Below are 14974 nucleotides of genomic sequence, written 5' to 3' on the forward strand. Positions count from 1 at the left end.
CAGGACACACAGAAGCAGAGCTTAGAGCTCTGGTGGGGCAGGCATCTTCTGGTGCAAGTGTCCCCTTCTGTGGCTGCTGGAGCCCTTCTTCCTGTCCATTACTTTCCTCCCAATGTCTTCCAATGAAAGTTAATACATGTAGGCTGGCTTGGCTCATGTTTACTATGCACATGTGAACTACAGTTTTTATAGCATCTATATCAGTTGAAACAGTCAGTTTTCACTGGGACCCTGATGACACCTTTCCTCAAGAGCAGTTTCTCTGGCTAGGTTTAGCTTTCTATCCCGAAATGCTGAGGTGCACTGAGAAACTGAAAGAAGCCTGTAGAATGGGAGGTCACTGCACACACCAGCTAATAGGTCTCCAACACTAGGCATGATGACTACACAGCCACTTTGTAGAGAACAGACAACACTCATCTCTAATTCTTTGTATCGTCATGCCACTGTTTTGTGTTAAACTCTAACGGGACAAAATTTAAATGCAACCCACTCTTCAGGCCTATACTTTGAGCACAGATTTTAGCGTGTCAGTGCAGTGCTTTGAAAATAGCCTTTGTCAGGGTGCTGCAGGAGAAGGGGCCTCAGGATACTGTACTGCTGCATGGCTGTGAACTGGCAGGTCACCAGAGGACCGGGGCACTGAAAGAAGTGACCGTGAAACTTTTCAACATGTTTATTAAATTAGAGACTCAGCCTGCAGGTCTAGTTCAAAGATAGGGGAAACAAATATCAGGTCAGGATCACTGCATCCAGAGCATTTTCCTTAACAAACAAGAAGTGCACTGCAGTTGGCTGCAGAGTTGTTTTGCAAGTGTACTCACGGGCTGCTGGCGTGGGGATTTCTCCTATTTCTAGACTATTCCGAGGGCTGCTTTTTGGTTCCAGCGCCAGAGCAGTAGAAAAGACTGAATTAAGTACAGCTAGTGGCAGACAAATCTACTGTTTTTCAGAAACACTTCTGTCTGAAGCATCTGGCAACAGCCACTGTCAGAAGACAGGATACTGGGCTAGACAGACCATTAGTCTGACCCAGTATGGCCATTCTTATGTTCTTAAACTCTTATTACCTTCCCTCCAGCTCTCAGTGCCTGCACACATACTCTGGCTAACAGTAGCCCCATCTCCCCATGGATAGTGTCTATAGTCTATGCCAGGAGCAGTGAAGTGGAGGCAGACCAGTTCTTTGGAAAGCCTCGCTAAGACACCATACTCCTCCCCACTTAGAGTGATCATTGCTCACCTTCCCCACAAGCTGCACAATCTCCGCCAGGTCCTCCTCTTCCTGCAGGATCTCCTTGGCCTTTGTCCTCAGGGGGACAAACTCTGTGAAGTGCTTGTCATAATACTCATCCAGGGCCCGTGTGTACTTGCTGTAGCTGATCAGCCAGTTGACAGACGGGAAGTGCTTGCGCTGAGCCAGCTTCTTATCCAAGCCCCAAAACACCTGCCAAATCCAAACAGATTCATGAGTTTCCTTCCCAGCAGAAGCCAAGTTATTAACTGAAGATGGTCAAACTCCCACACATTTCTGTATAATGAATACAGCAAAGACCATCCAGATCCTCCAGACAGAGGCTTGAAAGAGAATCTTTCCTCCCCACACTAACTGGAGGCCCTTAGATACCAAGATCCTCCCCAACTAGAATGTCTAGCATGCATTGAGTTGATCATTTCATGATGGTGGATCCCAGCTCCAAACTTAGACGGTCTTGAATACTTATCCTAGTGTCAGGCTGGAGGGATTGCCTTGCACAGGACAGATTCCAGCCCTGCTGCCTGCAGAACTAAGTGGGGCCTGACTAACTGCCAATACCTAAAATCAACCTCTCTTCCCAAAACACAGCTGTGCTGTAGGTTCACCCCTCTAGAAAACAGTCCAAGTCTCTATGCTCCTTCACTTAGGGATGCAACCTCCTGTCTCTCCATCTTAGTACAAGGCTGCCATCCTTGCATTTGCCCTCTGTTTGAGGGACATGAATACTCCTGGGGAATCAGCCAACAGTGTGTGTCGGGAGTAGGGAGGACACCACACGGGGATGGGGCGGCTGCCCTTCCTCCCCACTTCCTGATGAATCCTGGCTGCATCGGGCCTGAGAGAACATCTTACACAGGGGCAGGCCTTGATACTGCCAGAACATTTCAAACCACCCTTACAAAACCCCCTTTCTGCAAACCAAGCCATTCACACCATGGCCATTAGGCACAATGGCTGTCACTGTACATGCAAGCACTTCTGGTGCAGTGCATTCATTTCAAACCCTAGTGGAGTAACTAGGAGAATACAGCTTCAACACAGACTGCAATAAGGTGGCACGTACCTGAACAATGCCCAGAGTGGCAGATGTGACAGGATCTGAGAAGTCACCACCAGGGGGAGATACACTGAGCAGGAAGAGAGAAAGGAAAGCAGTGATCAGCAGCACTGGTGCAGGGCTAAGCTGAAGCTCCAAACCCAGCACCACAACTCAATACCAGTAGCAGCCAGATTTGCCAGCCTCCACGTCTTCCTTTCAACAAAATGCCACACTCCTTTGAAACCAAAATCAGAGGATGCAGGAAGAGGAAGGATCCTGACTGGTTTTACTCTTGGTGAACAGTCACATTTTCCTAATCCAGCATTAGCAGCATCAGGCCTTCCCAATTCTTGGTACAAAATAGTATTCATCAATCAAGAGTCAAGGTTTCAAAGCGGACAGCAGGACATCAGGATTCTGAACTCTGATCCCAACAGTGTGTTTAGAATTCAAAAACTAAATCTGAGGAGAAACACAACACTTTTCCTGAGCACAAAGTCCACATTTGGGACCAATTACAACTTTCCACTGCAGATAACATTGCCCTGCCACATATCGATATCCATCCATCCATCCCCAAACCCTAGGCCATACAATATAGTTACAGGATCTAGTTATTTGTTGAGATGATCCAATTGACATCCGACCCCAGCCTCATGACTCAAGGCTATGACCCAGGGCTCATTGTGCTGAGGATAAGGTGTTGGAGGGGAAAAGAGAGGATTCTCTCAAGACAGCCTGGGATCCAGATAATTTAAAGTGTTTGGGGGGAGGCAGTTTGACACAGAATAAGAGGTCTATTCTTGTAGTGGTCAATATCACTCCTATAAATTGTAGCACCAGGTCATTATACAGATGGATGACTAAGGCTGAGAGTTTGTCATAGAGGTCACGGATTCCATGACTTTCCGTGACTTCTGCAGCAGCTGGTGCTCCTGGCTCAGGGAAAGCTCCTGTGCCAGTTGCACTGGCCGCTGCTGGGGCAGTCTCGGGCCACCGTGCCCCCCGTACCTCCAGCAGCAGAGTTTGGGTGTGGGAGGGGGCAAGGGGTTGGGGCATGGGATGGGGGGAAGTGGGCTCTGGGCAGTGCTTACCTGGGGGGTTCCCCAGAAGCGGCGACATCCCCCTTGCTCAGCTGCTAGGCAGAGGCGTGGCCATTGGCCAGGAACCACGGCCAATGGGAGCTGCGGGGGCGGTGCCTGCAGGCAGAGGCAGTGCTCAGAGCTGCCTGGCCACACCTCTGCCTAGCAGTTGAGCGAGAGGGATGTCGCCACTTCTGGGGAGCCCCCCAGGTAGGGTGACCAGACGTCCCAATTTTAATCAGGACTGTCCCGATATTTGCTGATTTGTCCCGCGTCCTGACCTACCTTTGGTCGGGACGTCTGGCACAGGCGGAGCCCGGAGGGGGCTCGTGCCCCCCCTGCCCAGACTCCGCGGAAGAGACAGAGTGGAGGCAAGCTCGCCACCCGGCTGCAGGCAGCGCTGGGGTCAGGCAGGCTGAGCGGCACCCCGATCCGCAGGGCAGCGTGAGCCAGCTGCTCTGTCTCGCAGGGCCTGGCTGCCGCTGCGGGAGGTGCTGCGAGGCGCAGAGGTGTTAAACTCCCCGCCCTGGTGGGCTGGGGACACCGTGCTCTGCTCTCCAGCTAGGTAACAGCTGCTCTCACAGCCTCTGCCCCTTCCGTGTGTGGGGTCAGCGAGAGAGACACGAAGTGAAGATCTGTGTCCGTCAGCAGACGAGAGCGGTTATGTGGGAGAGTGTTTGTCCCATTCGCAGTGTGGGCCCAACTGCTGCAGGGCTCTCCAAGTCACCCGCTTATTGTTGGCACCTTGAAAGACTCAAGTTGGCAACATGATAAGCTGGTGCGGGGGGAGCCCACCCCGCTCCTGCAGGGACTGACCGTTGTGGAGATGAGCCTCCCCTCAGACAAGCAGCGCTTCCCCTTTAAGAAGCCTGCTTGGCTTCGCGGTGTCCCCTCCCCTTCCTGCAACGCCTGCGAGTGCGGTTCGGACGCAGAGTCGCCGCCAGAGCCTGGGCTGGCCTGGCGCGATGGGCAGCCGGGACTAGGCAGCGGCGCCGCCGGGAGGCTACTCGCCAGGACTCCAGGCTCGCCAGGGCCCGGGACCATGGGATAGCGAGTGTGACGGAGCTGGCCAGGGACAAGCTGCAGCCCTGCTGCCCGCGCCCAGCGGGGCCTGGGAGTGCAGCACAATAGCCCAGGAGGAGGGAGCGAGGGGCATGGAGCTCCGGCGGCCAATTTTTTTTTTTTGCTTCGCCCCCCCCCCCACGTCCCGATATTTCCCCTGTGTGATCTGGTCACCCTACCCCCAGGTAAGTGCTGCACAGAGCCCGCCTTACCCCGTCCCATGCCCAAGCCCCTCCCACACCCAAACTCTGCTGCTGCTTGGGGGGGGGGGAAGAAGGGGGAGAGGCTAGGTATGGAGCCAGGTAGGGAGCCTGCTGGCCCCGCCAAACCCTCCCCTCCCCCAGCAACAGTGGAGGTCCCAGGCCGCGCGCCACCACCCACCCCCAAGCATATGGGCCGCCCCCACAAGTTTTATTCACAGGTATTTTTAGTTAAAAAAAGTCATGGACAGGTCATGGACCATGAATTTTTGTTTACTGCCTGGGACCTGTCCCTAACTTTTACTAAAAATACCTGTGACTAAAACGTAGTCCTTATGGAGGACTGATGAAAATTTTAATTTCTGTAAGACCTCCCAGAGCAATGGATGGGCACTAAAAACCAGTAGAACCATCTACCACTTTCAGATAAGCAAGTGAAGTTGCTTTTAAATTTAAAGGTTTCCAGCTCCTCAGACAGGTATACAGATGTCTAAGTTATTAGGACATCGAGCACAGAAGAAATCAGAGACATTCCTGCAAGTCTAGGGAAAGTTACCTTCCTAATGCCACATTGAAACAGCTGTCAGCCCATCTCCCTCCTCCCTTTCACCAGCAAACTGGCTACAACTGTTGCCTCACTCTACAGAAACTGCTCTCACAAAGGTCTCCAGCATCTCTTCCTGTCCAAGTCTCAAGAGCCTACACTTTCATCCTGCTCAACCTCTCTGCTGCAGAGAGCATCAGCTTCCCTGCCTGTCATTCTGATCAGGTCACTCCCCTCCCTCAGCTTGATGCCATAGTGGTAGAGAGTTTGTGGAGGGATTTTCAAGCAGTGTGTCACCACTATCAAAGCTCTCCATAATTCTGCCCCTCCCTACTTATGCAAGCTTCTCTCACATCACAATGAGTTCCTGTCCAGCCACCACTGGCTTCTCTGCTCTGCCTGTGTTCCCACTCTCAATCACTCATGTGCCAGCTTCTCACATAATCATCTACATACCATCTTCCATCCACGCTGCCCCTTGAGCATGGTACAGTCTCCTTGAGCTCACCCACAGGCCTCTTATCCTCTCCACATTTCAATCCCTCTTGAATACTGTTGACAGGCATGTTATTCCCTCCCTGCCCAAACTCTGCTTCCTGTCACTCTGTCCTTAGACTGGGAGTTCCTCAGGGCAGGGGCCATTTCTGCTTGCCTGTCTGGGAAGCACCGAGCCACTGCTCCCATCACCCACCCCCAAGAAGAGCTGCAAAATCCAGGGAATGCTGAAAGGTTCAGTACTTACGCCCCGACGATGCTGACACTCCCTTCTCGCTCGGGGTTCCCCACACACTTCACTCTGCCAGCTCGCTCATAGAACGAGGCCAGACGGGCACCGAGGTAGGCTGGATAGCCACTGTCTGCAAGCATCACAGAGAAACTACATCATGCGAAGGCTCAGCATCTACAGGAAGGTTTCCTGTAGCTGAACACCAAGAACAAAGTCTACTCACCAGCTGGCATTTCAGCTAAACGCCCTGAAATTTCCCTAAGGGCCTCAGCCCATCGGGAAGTGGAGTCAGCCATCATACTGACGTTGTAGCCCATGTCCCGGAAATACTCAGACAGGGTGATTCCTAGAACAAAGAAGAGCACACTGCAGGTTACAGTTCAGACAAGTACTCTGGCTCATACGCCTTTCCTAGAAGGGCAAGAAGCCTTTTCAGGTGACACTGAAATACTCATTTAGATTTTGATGACAAGGGAGGCTGAAAGTTATTCCTTTTGGACTCCCAAGAGTTTCCTCACTGCTTTGGTATCTTCTCCCTCTCTGCTTCTATTCTCTGAACACAGATTTGCTCCCCCTTGGTGAGCCACGTGGACTGTGCACCCATTCTCGTTCTTTTGGTCCATGAGATTCAAGAGCTATGCCATTAGTTAACTTGTGCTTCTTTTGAAAGGTTGCCTCCGAGGCGGTGTAACAGACAGGGAGGCTATTCCCAAAGTGTGGCTTTAAAACAGTCCTTTACAGTAGAGAAGGGGATTTAAAGCTAATGGGACGCATCCTTTGGTTTCCAAACTGGCAGACTACAATAACTTTAAGGGAGGTCAGGTTTTGTCTCAAGTATTTGACAGCATTCAGTAAACAGCTTGTATTTTAAGATGAAGGGCATAACCCTCATCCCACCAATTTATGGGGGAATGTAAAGTGAGATAAAAACGTGCATAGCTGTATTCTCCACAGTCAAGAAACCATACTCTCTCCAGAATGAGCTAAGCTTTACAGAGTTGATACCAAACAACTACAGGATCAGAGTTGACAAAAAATCCACACTAGTAGCAAGGATTAAAATGGCAAATGCAATTCCTTGGCAGCCTATGTCTAAGAGAAGATCAAACTACTACACAAAACCTATTGGGTAAGTAAGGTTTAGAAAGATCAGTTTCTGAAACTAAGCAGAGTTAGTGAGCAGAGAATACATTGGAATCTGGATATACCAGAGGGCAAGATGACACCTATCCTGGGTAGCTTTTACTTCTCTTGTAACTCTTACCGGTATAAATAGAGGCTTCTCTGGCAGCGACGGGCATGTTGGAGGTATTTGCTACTAAGGCTGTTCTCTTCATAATACTTTCTACCTTGCCATCAACTTCCATCGTGAGCTAAAAAGGCAAAAAAAAAAGCAGCACATGAATTTGTATAACCCTACAGTGATTATCCCCCCCACTCCTGTGCCAGAAAAAGACCCAGTACAAGAGTATTTGCCCTCACAAGTGGTCTAACAACGAGAGCAGGGGACTGGACTTCGGGCTTGTGAGTTCTATATGTTGTTCTGTTACTGAGACACCAAGTGTCTTTGGGTAAATCCCTTAATTTACATGCCTCGGTTTGCCCACCGGTGAAAGGGTGAGGACAGATTTACTAGAGGTAAAGCTTGTTCAGGTAATTGGATCAATACCACTTAGAACAGATATAAATGCTTTCACCTTCAAAAATGGTGTACAAAAACAATTGTATTTTGGAACCTTTGTGGACAATATGTAGATAGGGAAACGGAGGCAGAAAAGGTAAATTACTTTCTAGAGCAGGAGGTGGGATTAGAACTCACAGCCTCACTCCTGTGCTCAGACCATGTCCTGTAAATATGCTAGATGAGCAGTATTGTTATATTAATGCTCTCTGGTTCTTACGTTTGCCATGTTGTTGGCTTATTTTAGTATTAGCAGTGTTACTGTTCAGTAAACTTGTGAGGGAAATGCGGAGTGTATTGTCTTTGTGAATTTAATTAGTCTTCCTCAGCCTCCCCGTGAGGCCAGAAAAGAATCTATTTACATGTTTGTGCACTATGCTCTGTAATTTCTAGAAGAAGCTAGCTCTCCCAGGAGGCACACCTGTCCCCCCTACTATTGCATCCCTGTAAAGGGATGACTCAACTCTCCCAACGACAACTAAGGTGGATTTTTTTGGGGGGTGGGGGTAGGGAGGTGGAGAGGGAAGAACAGGGAACTGCACAGATATTGCTTTGAAAACATAGGGCTATAGGAAGGAACCACAGTAGTCAAGTTAATAAATTGATGTGCAAAACAGTCTTAATGCTACATTAGGGTTTAGATTTAAAAACAAACAAACAAAAAAAAAAAAAACAATCACACATGAGTTTTCAATTCCATAAATCACACCCCAGGCAATGAGACCCACCATTAGGCAACCGCAGTCAGAGACAGGGATTCCCTTTCCCCTTATAAAGAAAGAAGCACTGAAGAGCACATTGTCACATTGTCTGTATTATCTCGCAATAACACCCCCTAGGATCTGATTTGCAGAGATGCTGAGCACCTACATTCTCAGTTACTTCAACACTAGTGTATACATACAAAGGGGCAGAACTCAAACAGCTTTTGAAAAGATTTTCTTCATGGGTGCAACTAAAACCTCAACATTTATGTAATGTTGCCTATTATTTTGGGTTTGTTTTAAAACTAACATTTATCCCAATGTTAGTTCAAATGTTGTGTTGAGAGCTCCCAAAACTGACATCCTTCCCTGGATGGGACAATGACAGCTCTTACTATAGCACAACAGATTGCCACGCCACATGGTGTCTGGAGGGACATGAAATGAGGCTCGCAACAGCTGAGGGTCTGACAGTATCCAGTGGTTCAAAGCCACCATATCAACAAGACACATGCAACACCTCTGTTCCCAGGAACATTTGGAAAGAATCCTTACATCCCATACTGACCTCTGGGAAATCTCTGAGTACTTCAGACATCTCATTTCCTCGTTCTCCACAGCCTACATAGATGATAACATCACTGTTGGAGTACTTGGAGAGAGACTGCGAGATCACAGTCTTTCCACAGCCAAAGGCCCCGGGGATAGCAGTAGTACCCCCTTGTACACACCTGAGGAAAGAAGAGCCAGACTGGTTTATACTGAACTCAGACAAAGACAAGCGATGTCCTGTTTGCAAATTGGAATAAGTTTTCTTCTCAGCCCTCTGAGGCTCTCTCACTTCACTTGCCTAAGACGGCAAAGATGGCACATGGAACCAGGTTTACCCCATGTACATGCGATATTTCAACAAGCCAGAACAAAGGGAACAGGCTGTCCCTCCCCTACACCAACAGCACCTACCACTGTTCCCAGAGTAACTAGCTAGTGCTGGGACAACAGCTGGAACAGGTTCAGTACAAAAATATGTTTCACTAATGGAGATGTCTGAGGAATGAGCAGGCTGAACATCCAACTTAGAAGCATCATTAAGAAGAAGTGACATGAGACATTAGGCCAATGTTGTCAAGCATAGATGCCGAAAGTTAGGCACTTAAATCCATATGCAGGCACCTAAATAAGTGGTCTATTTTCACAGGTGCCAAGCCTCTGAAGTCACTGGGAGTTGCAGGTGCCTAACTTTAGGCCTCCAATTTGGAAAATGTAGGCCCTTGTACAAGCTGCTTTCTCAATGATAAGATAAGTGATAACTCTGACTATTTATATCTGGAGACTCCCCAGTTATAGTATTTACTAGGCCTGTTTTATTATGACATTTTCCTCCTCCTTTTGGTGCACAGGGAAATTTTGTTTTTGCCAGGGATTCCTCTGAAGTACTTGCATCACCATTTTTGGGATGTTGCTCTGGGGCATAGGAGATTTATATATATTTTCCACTTCTCTTAAAGGAATTCTTGTACAAAGATCAGAACCAAGCCCCACAGAACCCCAGGTGGTACTTACGGGAAGAGGGCATCAAGGACCCGTTGGCCAGTTAGCAATGGATGGTTGGCTGGTAATTTTTCAGTGACGGGACGGATCTCACGTACAGGCCAGACCTGGACCATAGTGAACTTCTCCTTCACACCTTCAAATTCCAGCTCCAAGACAACATCCTACCAGAAGGCAGCAGACACCCGGAGTAAGCAGACAGCTAGATGCTGGGGGAATGTGCAAGTTCTCATTCTCACAAGTCTATACAGAATCCCACCAGCAATGCACACCATTAATTCTTTAGAGCCATAGGCCTTCCAGACACCTCAGTGTACTACTCCAGCCTGCGGGAAGCCCACTTCCCATATTTACAATGACAGGGAAATTACTCCTGGGGGAATTCTGTGCCACTGTGCATGCGCAGAATTTATGTCCCCTGCAGATTTCTTTGTTTCCCAGCAGAAAAATGACTTCCTGATGGGGAAACAAAGGGGAGCCACAAGAGCCATCATGTGACCCTCCCCAGCAGTATGTTTTGGGTTCCCAGGGCAGCCAGCAGAGAAGTAAATCACTGTGCGGCAGAGGGTGGGATGGTGTGGCCCCTACCCTGCGCCGGACTCAGCTGCCAATGCCAGCTGGCAGGACAGGACTTCCTCTTCCCCTGCATGGCATCCAAGGCCATGTCAGACCAACCTCCAGATTTCTCCCCCAGCTGTAGGAAGCTCTGCAAATTCCTCTCACCCCATGCTTCCTACACCCATTGCTCCTCAGCAGCAGGGGGAAGGGATCACCGTACAGGGAGCTGCTCCTCCACCTGCCCAACCCCCATGCATCCAGACCCCCTCACACCCAGACCCTCCCACTAAGCCTCATCCCCCCCTGCACCCAGAAACACACACCCCCCAGCTCCACTCCCCCTGCACCACCCCAGTGAGTTACCCGCACCTGGATCCCTACCCCACTAAGTTCCAACCAGCTGCACCTGGATCCCCACCCTACTGAGCCCCACTCCCCCAGCATCTGAACCCCCCTGCCAAGCTCTATTCCCCCCCCTGCCACACACACACCCCTGCTGAGTCCCAGTCACCTTCACCTGGACCCACCTGCAGAGTCCCGTTACTGTTGCACCCAGAACCACCCCCTCCCCCCAACAAGCCCATGTGCATCAAGATCCCCCCTGCACCCGGATCCCCCACTGAGCCACCCACACCCAGACTGCCCCACACAGAACCCTCTCCATCCACACCTGGACCCCCCACACTAAGCCCCTCCACACTTGGATCCTGCCTTGCTGAGCCTGCCTGCCCACACCTGGTGCACCTGGTATGGAGGGGCAGGGCACTGGGGTGTTTCTGGGGTTGCCCCAGTCCTTGCACTGTGTCAGAGTTGGGTGCAGCCTCACCGCTGAGTCTGTGTCTGGGGAAGGTGGTGGGGTGGGAGGTTCTGGGTGATCTCTCATCTCTGTGCAGCCAGTGGCCTGTGCTCCCCAATGCCATGCTGGGGCTTCCACATTCATTTGACAAATAAAATTTGCAGAATTTTAAAATATTGTGCGCAGAATTTTTAATTTTTTGGCATAGAATGCCAAAGGAGTAGGAAATCAAGTGTAAGCATAAAGCCTCAGCTTCAAATAATCGTGACGCACAGTAGCTAAAGAAAATGCCATTGTTGATTCTGCATGTACATGGGACACTGCAGGACCACCCACAGTGGAGTGGCAAACATGGTGTATTTAAATGGCATCCGCTCACGCACATGAGCAAGGCTGAGTTTTCACCATACAGAGCAGCTTGATTTCACAAGGTATTAGGGTGATCACTGTTGTCAAGTTGGCAGCAGGTGACCTGCATCTCCAAAATCCAGCTGCATAAAATGCCCTTTGGCTGGTGCTGCAGGACACAGAAGGGGTGCACACACCTTCTGGCAAGAGTGTGGAAAGCACTAGCCAGCACCATCTGGAAAACTTACTGATGTGTCGTAGTTCCCTGGTGGAGCAATATATGTTACCGTCCCCCTGTTCCGTGGGGGCAACATGATTTTGTGTTTGATAAGGGAGTTTTCATTCACCAGTCCATAAATATCTCCCCCAGTGATGTGACTGCCAACCTAGGATCAGGAGAAGAAAGTATTTCTTTAGTCATACAAATGGAAGCTTCAGGTTTAGAGAGAGAAGCACAAGGCTTTATAAAACAATCCTTAAATCTAGCACCCTGACTGTCTTCTGTGTAAGGCACTGTAAAAGCACAATAGCCTGTTTGCATCTTTTACTAGCACTGTGACAGCCCTGCTAGAAACGTGCTATCAGCCTACACAAGAACAGCAACCATTATATGCAATGAGGCTTGCAAGGCTCAGACAGCTGTGTGATTACCGATGAGTAGTGGAGATTCCCTGGCCTCCTTTCTACCCATCAGCCAGACTAACTTGTTGAGTACAGCAAAGATGGAATGCGCCAATTTGTAGGCAATGGAAAGTGAGGTACTAGAAGAAGGCAATCAAATCAAAGGTCTCACGTTTCAGCAGCGAGGAAGTCTTCAGGGTTGACAAAATAACTTGGCTAGAAGTATTCCATTTGCAGAAGTATACCACCCTCTCCCAGAAAGCGGATGCGTTAGAGAGCTATAGCTATCCTATTTGCTATGCCCAGCGTGTTCCCATTAATAATCTTTATTGTACTGTAAAGACATCCAGTTTAATAGGTACCACTGTATTTACCAACTGTGCCACTTAGCATCACATTAGTGGTACAGACATTCACTGCCTGCTCTTTCATAGCCACTTTGCCTTAATCCACCAGTATGCCCACCCTCAAGCTCACTGGACTTCTGTTTCACAGACACAATCTATCTGAAAATGTGACTCACAATTCATCACTCTGCACATTCTTCCCCCACACTGCAATGTGCCTGGGGGATTTTTGGCAGCTTTGTCATAGCCTACCCGCAGGTTTTTGGAAGGTGAAAAGTCCCATTTGAGGTCTTTGCTCAGAGCTGACACGTTGACACCTCTGGGGATGTAGATACTTTGGGTCTGAGTGCTGATGTCTGTCAGAGGCCTCTGGATACCATCAAAAATGGCCCCCATAATGCCAGGGCCAAGTTCCACTGAGAGGGGTTTGCCAGTACGGAGTACAGGATCTCCTACAGAGACACCAGCTAAAGAGGTCGGTTCAGGAAAAGCTCATCCACGCATTTACCAAAAGACATTTTATCTCACCAATTCAATTGCTCAGATTGTGCAATGCAATGTATCGCAAAGGAGATAAGCATTCAGCCTCTATTCTCATACCTCAGGCTGGAATGATTAAACTTGATGTTTTCACTCTCCAGAGAGGAGACATTAAATATTTTCCCTTATGATCACTAGTCCTGAGCCACAAAATGGAAAAGTTTACTGGAAACCCACAACTATATTTAGAGATCCAAAGAGGACAGATAAAAGCTAGCTCATCTCTAAAGAGCCTCATGTGACTTACGCCTCCTGGGGAGAGGATAAGAGAATGAGTCACAAGTGACAGTTGCCATTTAATGTGCTATAGGAAGGTGCTCACATACCCTGGTGATGAGGGCTATATAAGGGCTCTTCCTGTGTGAAATTAACCTGTGGAGTCAGTAGGCAAGAAGTCTATTCTCCATTTAAGCCCTCAAAATAGAACTTCAGCGAGACTTCATAGCCCACAATACTTTTGCACAGAGATGGAGATGTTGTAGCCAACTCCAAGTTTAATGGCTCCCTCCCTGATGTTCTCCCTCCTTCAACATCATTATTTATTACCAAAACTAGATGGTACATTTTTGTAGCAAGCAAGTTTGGATCAACAGTATGGATTTCCCAAGGATACATGTGCAATATGCTTATGTTTAGCAGAGAAATCTGAATCCACCCAAAGGATGAATCCTTCCCAATTTTAAAGCTGTATTAGGATATTTTAATAGTACACACTTTTTGAAACCAAAGCAAAAACAACCACCAAAAACTGAATTTGCTTGGTAGCTCTGGTGTTTGTTGTTTGTATTTGCCAATGAACAAATACAGTCCAGTTACCAAGTTCAAGTGTAACTGAAGTTAGACATTAAATCAGGATTGAGGTTTAAGGAGACGTGAGACTGATGGAAATTTCCTTCAATATCCTCGAAAAACCTTATTGGGCTTGTACATAACCTCTCTAGCGGGGGGATGTGATGTGATGTGTGGGAGTTCAAAGGACTATACTGAGAAAGGCAGGAATGAATGTGGGACCCCAAGTAGGTTTCCGGGGAAATATCTACAGAGAGGTTTATGCAAATTCCCCACCTCCAGTCATGCCAAATCCCAGCCTTTTGACGGTACATCTGAGGAGAGGATGACATTCTGCTGATTACCTGTTCCGGGAGTTGGTGATCAAAGGCCTGAGCTATAAAAGAAACAGACTGATCTGTCCAGTCTGCATTCTGGTTCTGTCTGAGATAGTTCCCCATCATTATAAGTTTGTAAAGTCCAGTTGTGGGTTTTGAAAGACGGACTCCTACTAAAGCCCGAGGCTGGAGTTGGGGTGACCCTGGTGAGCTTTTTAGCATGTCTGTAAATTCTTTTATTGTTTTTAATATGTTTTCTCTGGTATTGCTTTTACTTTTAGAATAAAGGTGCTGGTTTATATAGAGCTGTGTGGTAACTTGTAACTGCTGGTCATTTCTCGGTTCATAGCCTCTGGAAAGGAAGCAAAGCCCAGACACTGGCCTGTATAGGCAGCCTGGATTGCTGGGAATATCACAGTGTAGGCAGGGAAATGTGCAGCCTGGAAATACTCTGGTCAGGAGGGAGTGAAAGACAGGTCTCTGTCCAAGAGAAATGATGGCTGAGGAACCGGGAGCCTAGAGTGGGTGCCCTTCTTGGGCCAGAGGGTGAATACAGGTGCAGTTGCCTTGAACTGTAATAGGTACAGGATATATTATGCAAGTCTTATAGAAGCAGCGGTGTACTTTGAAGACTGTCTCATTACCAGGGTTGTGCAATTATAACAATGTAATCATGCACTTTTTACACACGCTCCATCAAAACCTGTGTAAGGGATAAGGAACAGAGATGGCTTCTGCCTATGACCACTGCAATCTAGTCCCACTGAGGTTTGTTTATTTGCTCTACTGTACTCATCATCCTACCTGTTA

General features: G+C 48.5%; 1 protein-coding gene across 1 annotated transcript in view; it reads right to left on the reverse strand.

The window, feature by feature from the left end:
- Positions 1-14974, reverse strand: part of ATP6V1A (ATPase H+ transporting V1 subunit A) — a 39542-nt gene that overhangs the window by 6506 nt on the left and 18062 nt on the right. The window contains exons 4-12 of the mRNA XM_024202270.3: positions 12771-12985; positions 11799-11936; positions 9861-10012; positions 8866-9028; positions 7177-7285; positions 6136-6258; positions 5928-6042; positions 2322-2385; positions 1244-1447 (exon numbers count right to left, since the gene is read on the reverse strand). Of these exons, the coding sequence (XP_024058038.1) occupies positions 1244-1447; positions 2322-2385; positions 5928-6042; positions 6136-6258; positions 7177-7285; positions 8866-9028; positions 9861-10012; positions 11799-11936; positions 12771-12985 (1283 nt within the window). The remainder of the gene's footprint in view (positions 1-1243; positions 1448-2321; positions 2386-5927; positions 6043-6135; positions 6259-7176; positions 7286-8865; positions 9029-9860; positions 10013-11798; positions 11937-12770; positions 12986-14974) is intronic.

Source organism: Terrapene carolina, unplaced genomic scaffold, assembly GCF_002925995.2.
Source record: "Terrapene carolina triunguis isolate 2854851 unplaced genomic scaffold, T_m_triunguis-2.0 Scaffold242, whole genome shotgun sequence".
Lineage (NCBI taxonomy): Eukaryota > Metazoa > Chordata > Testudines > Emydidae > Terrapene > Terrapene triunguis.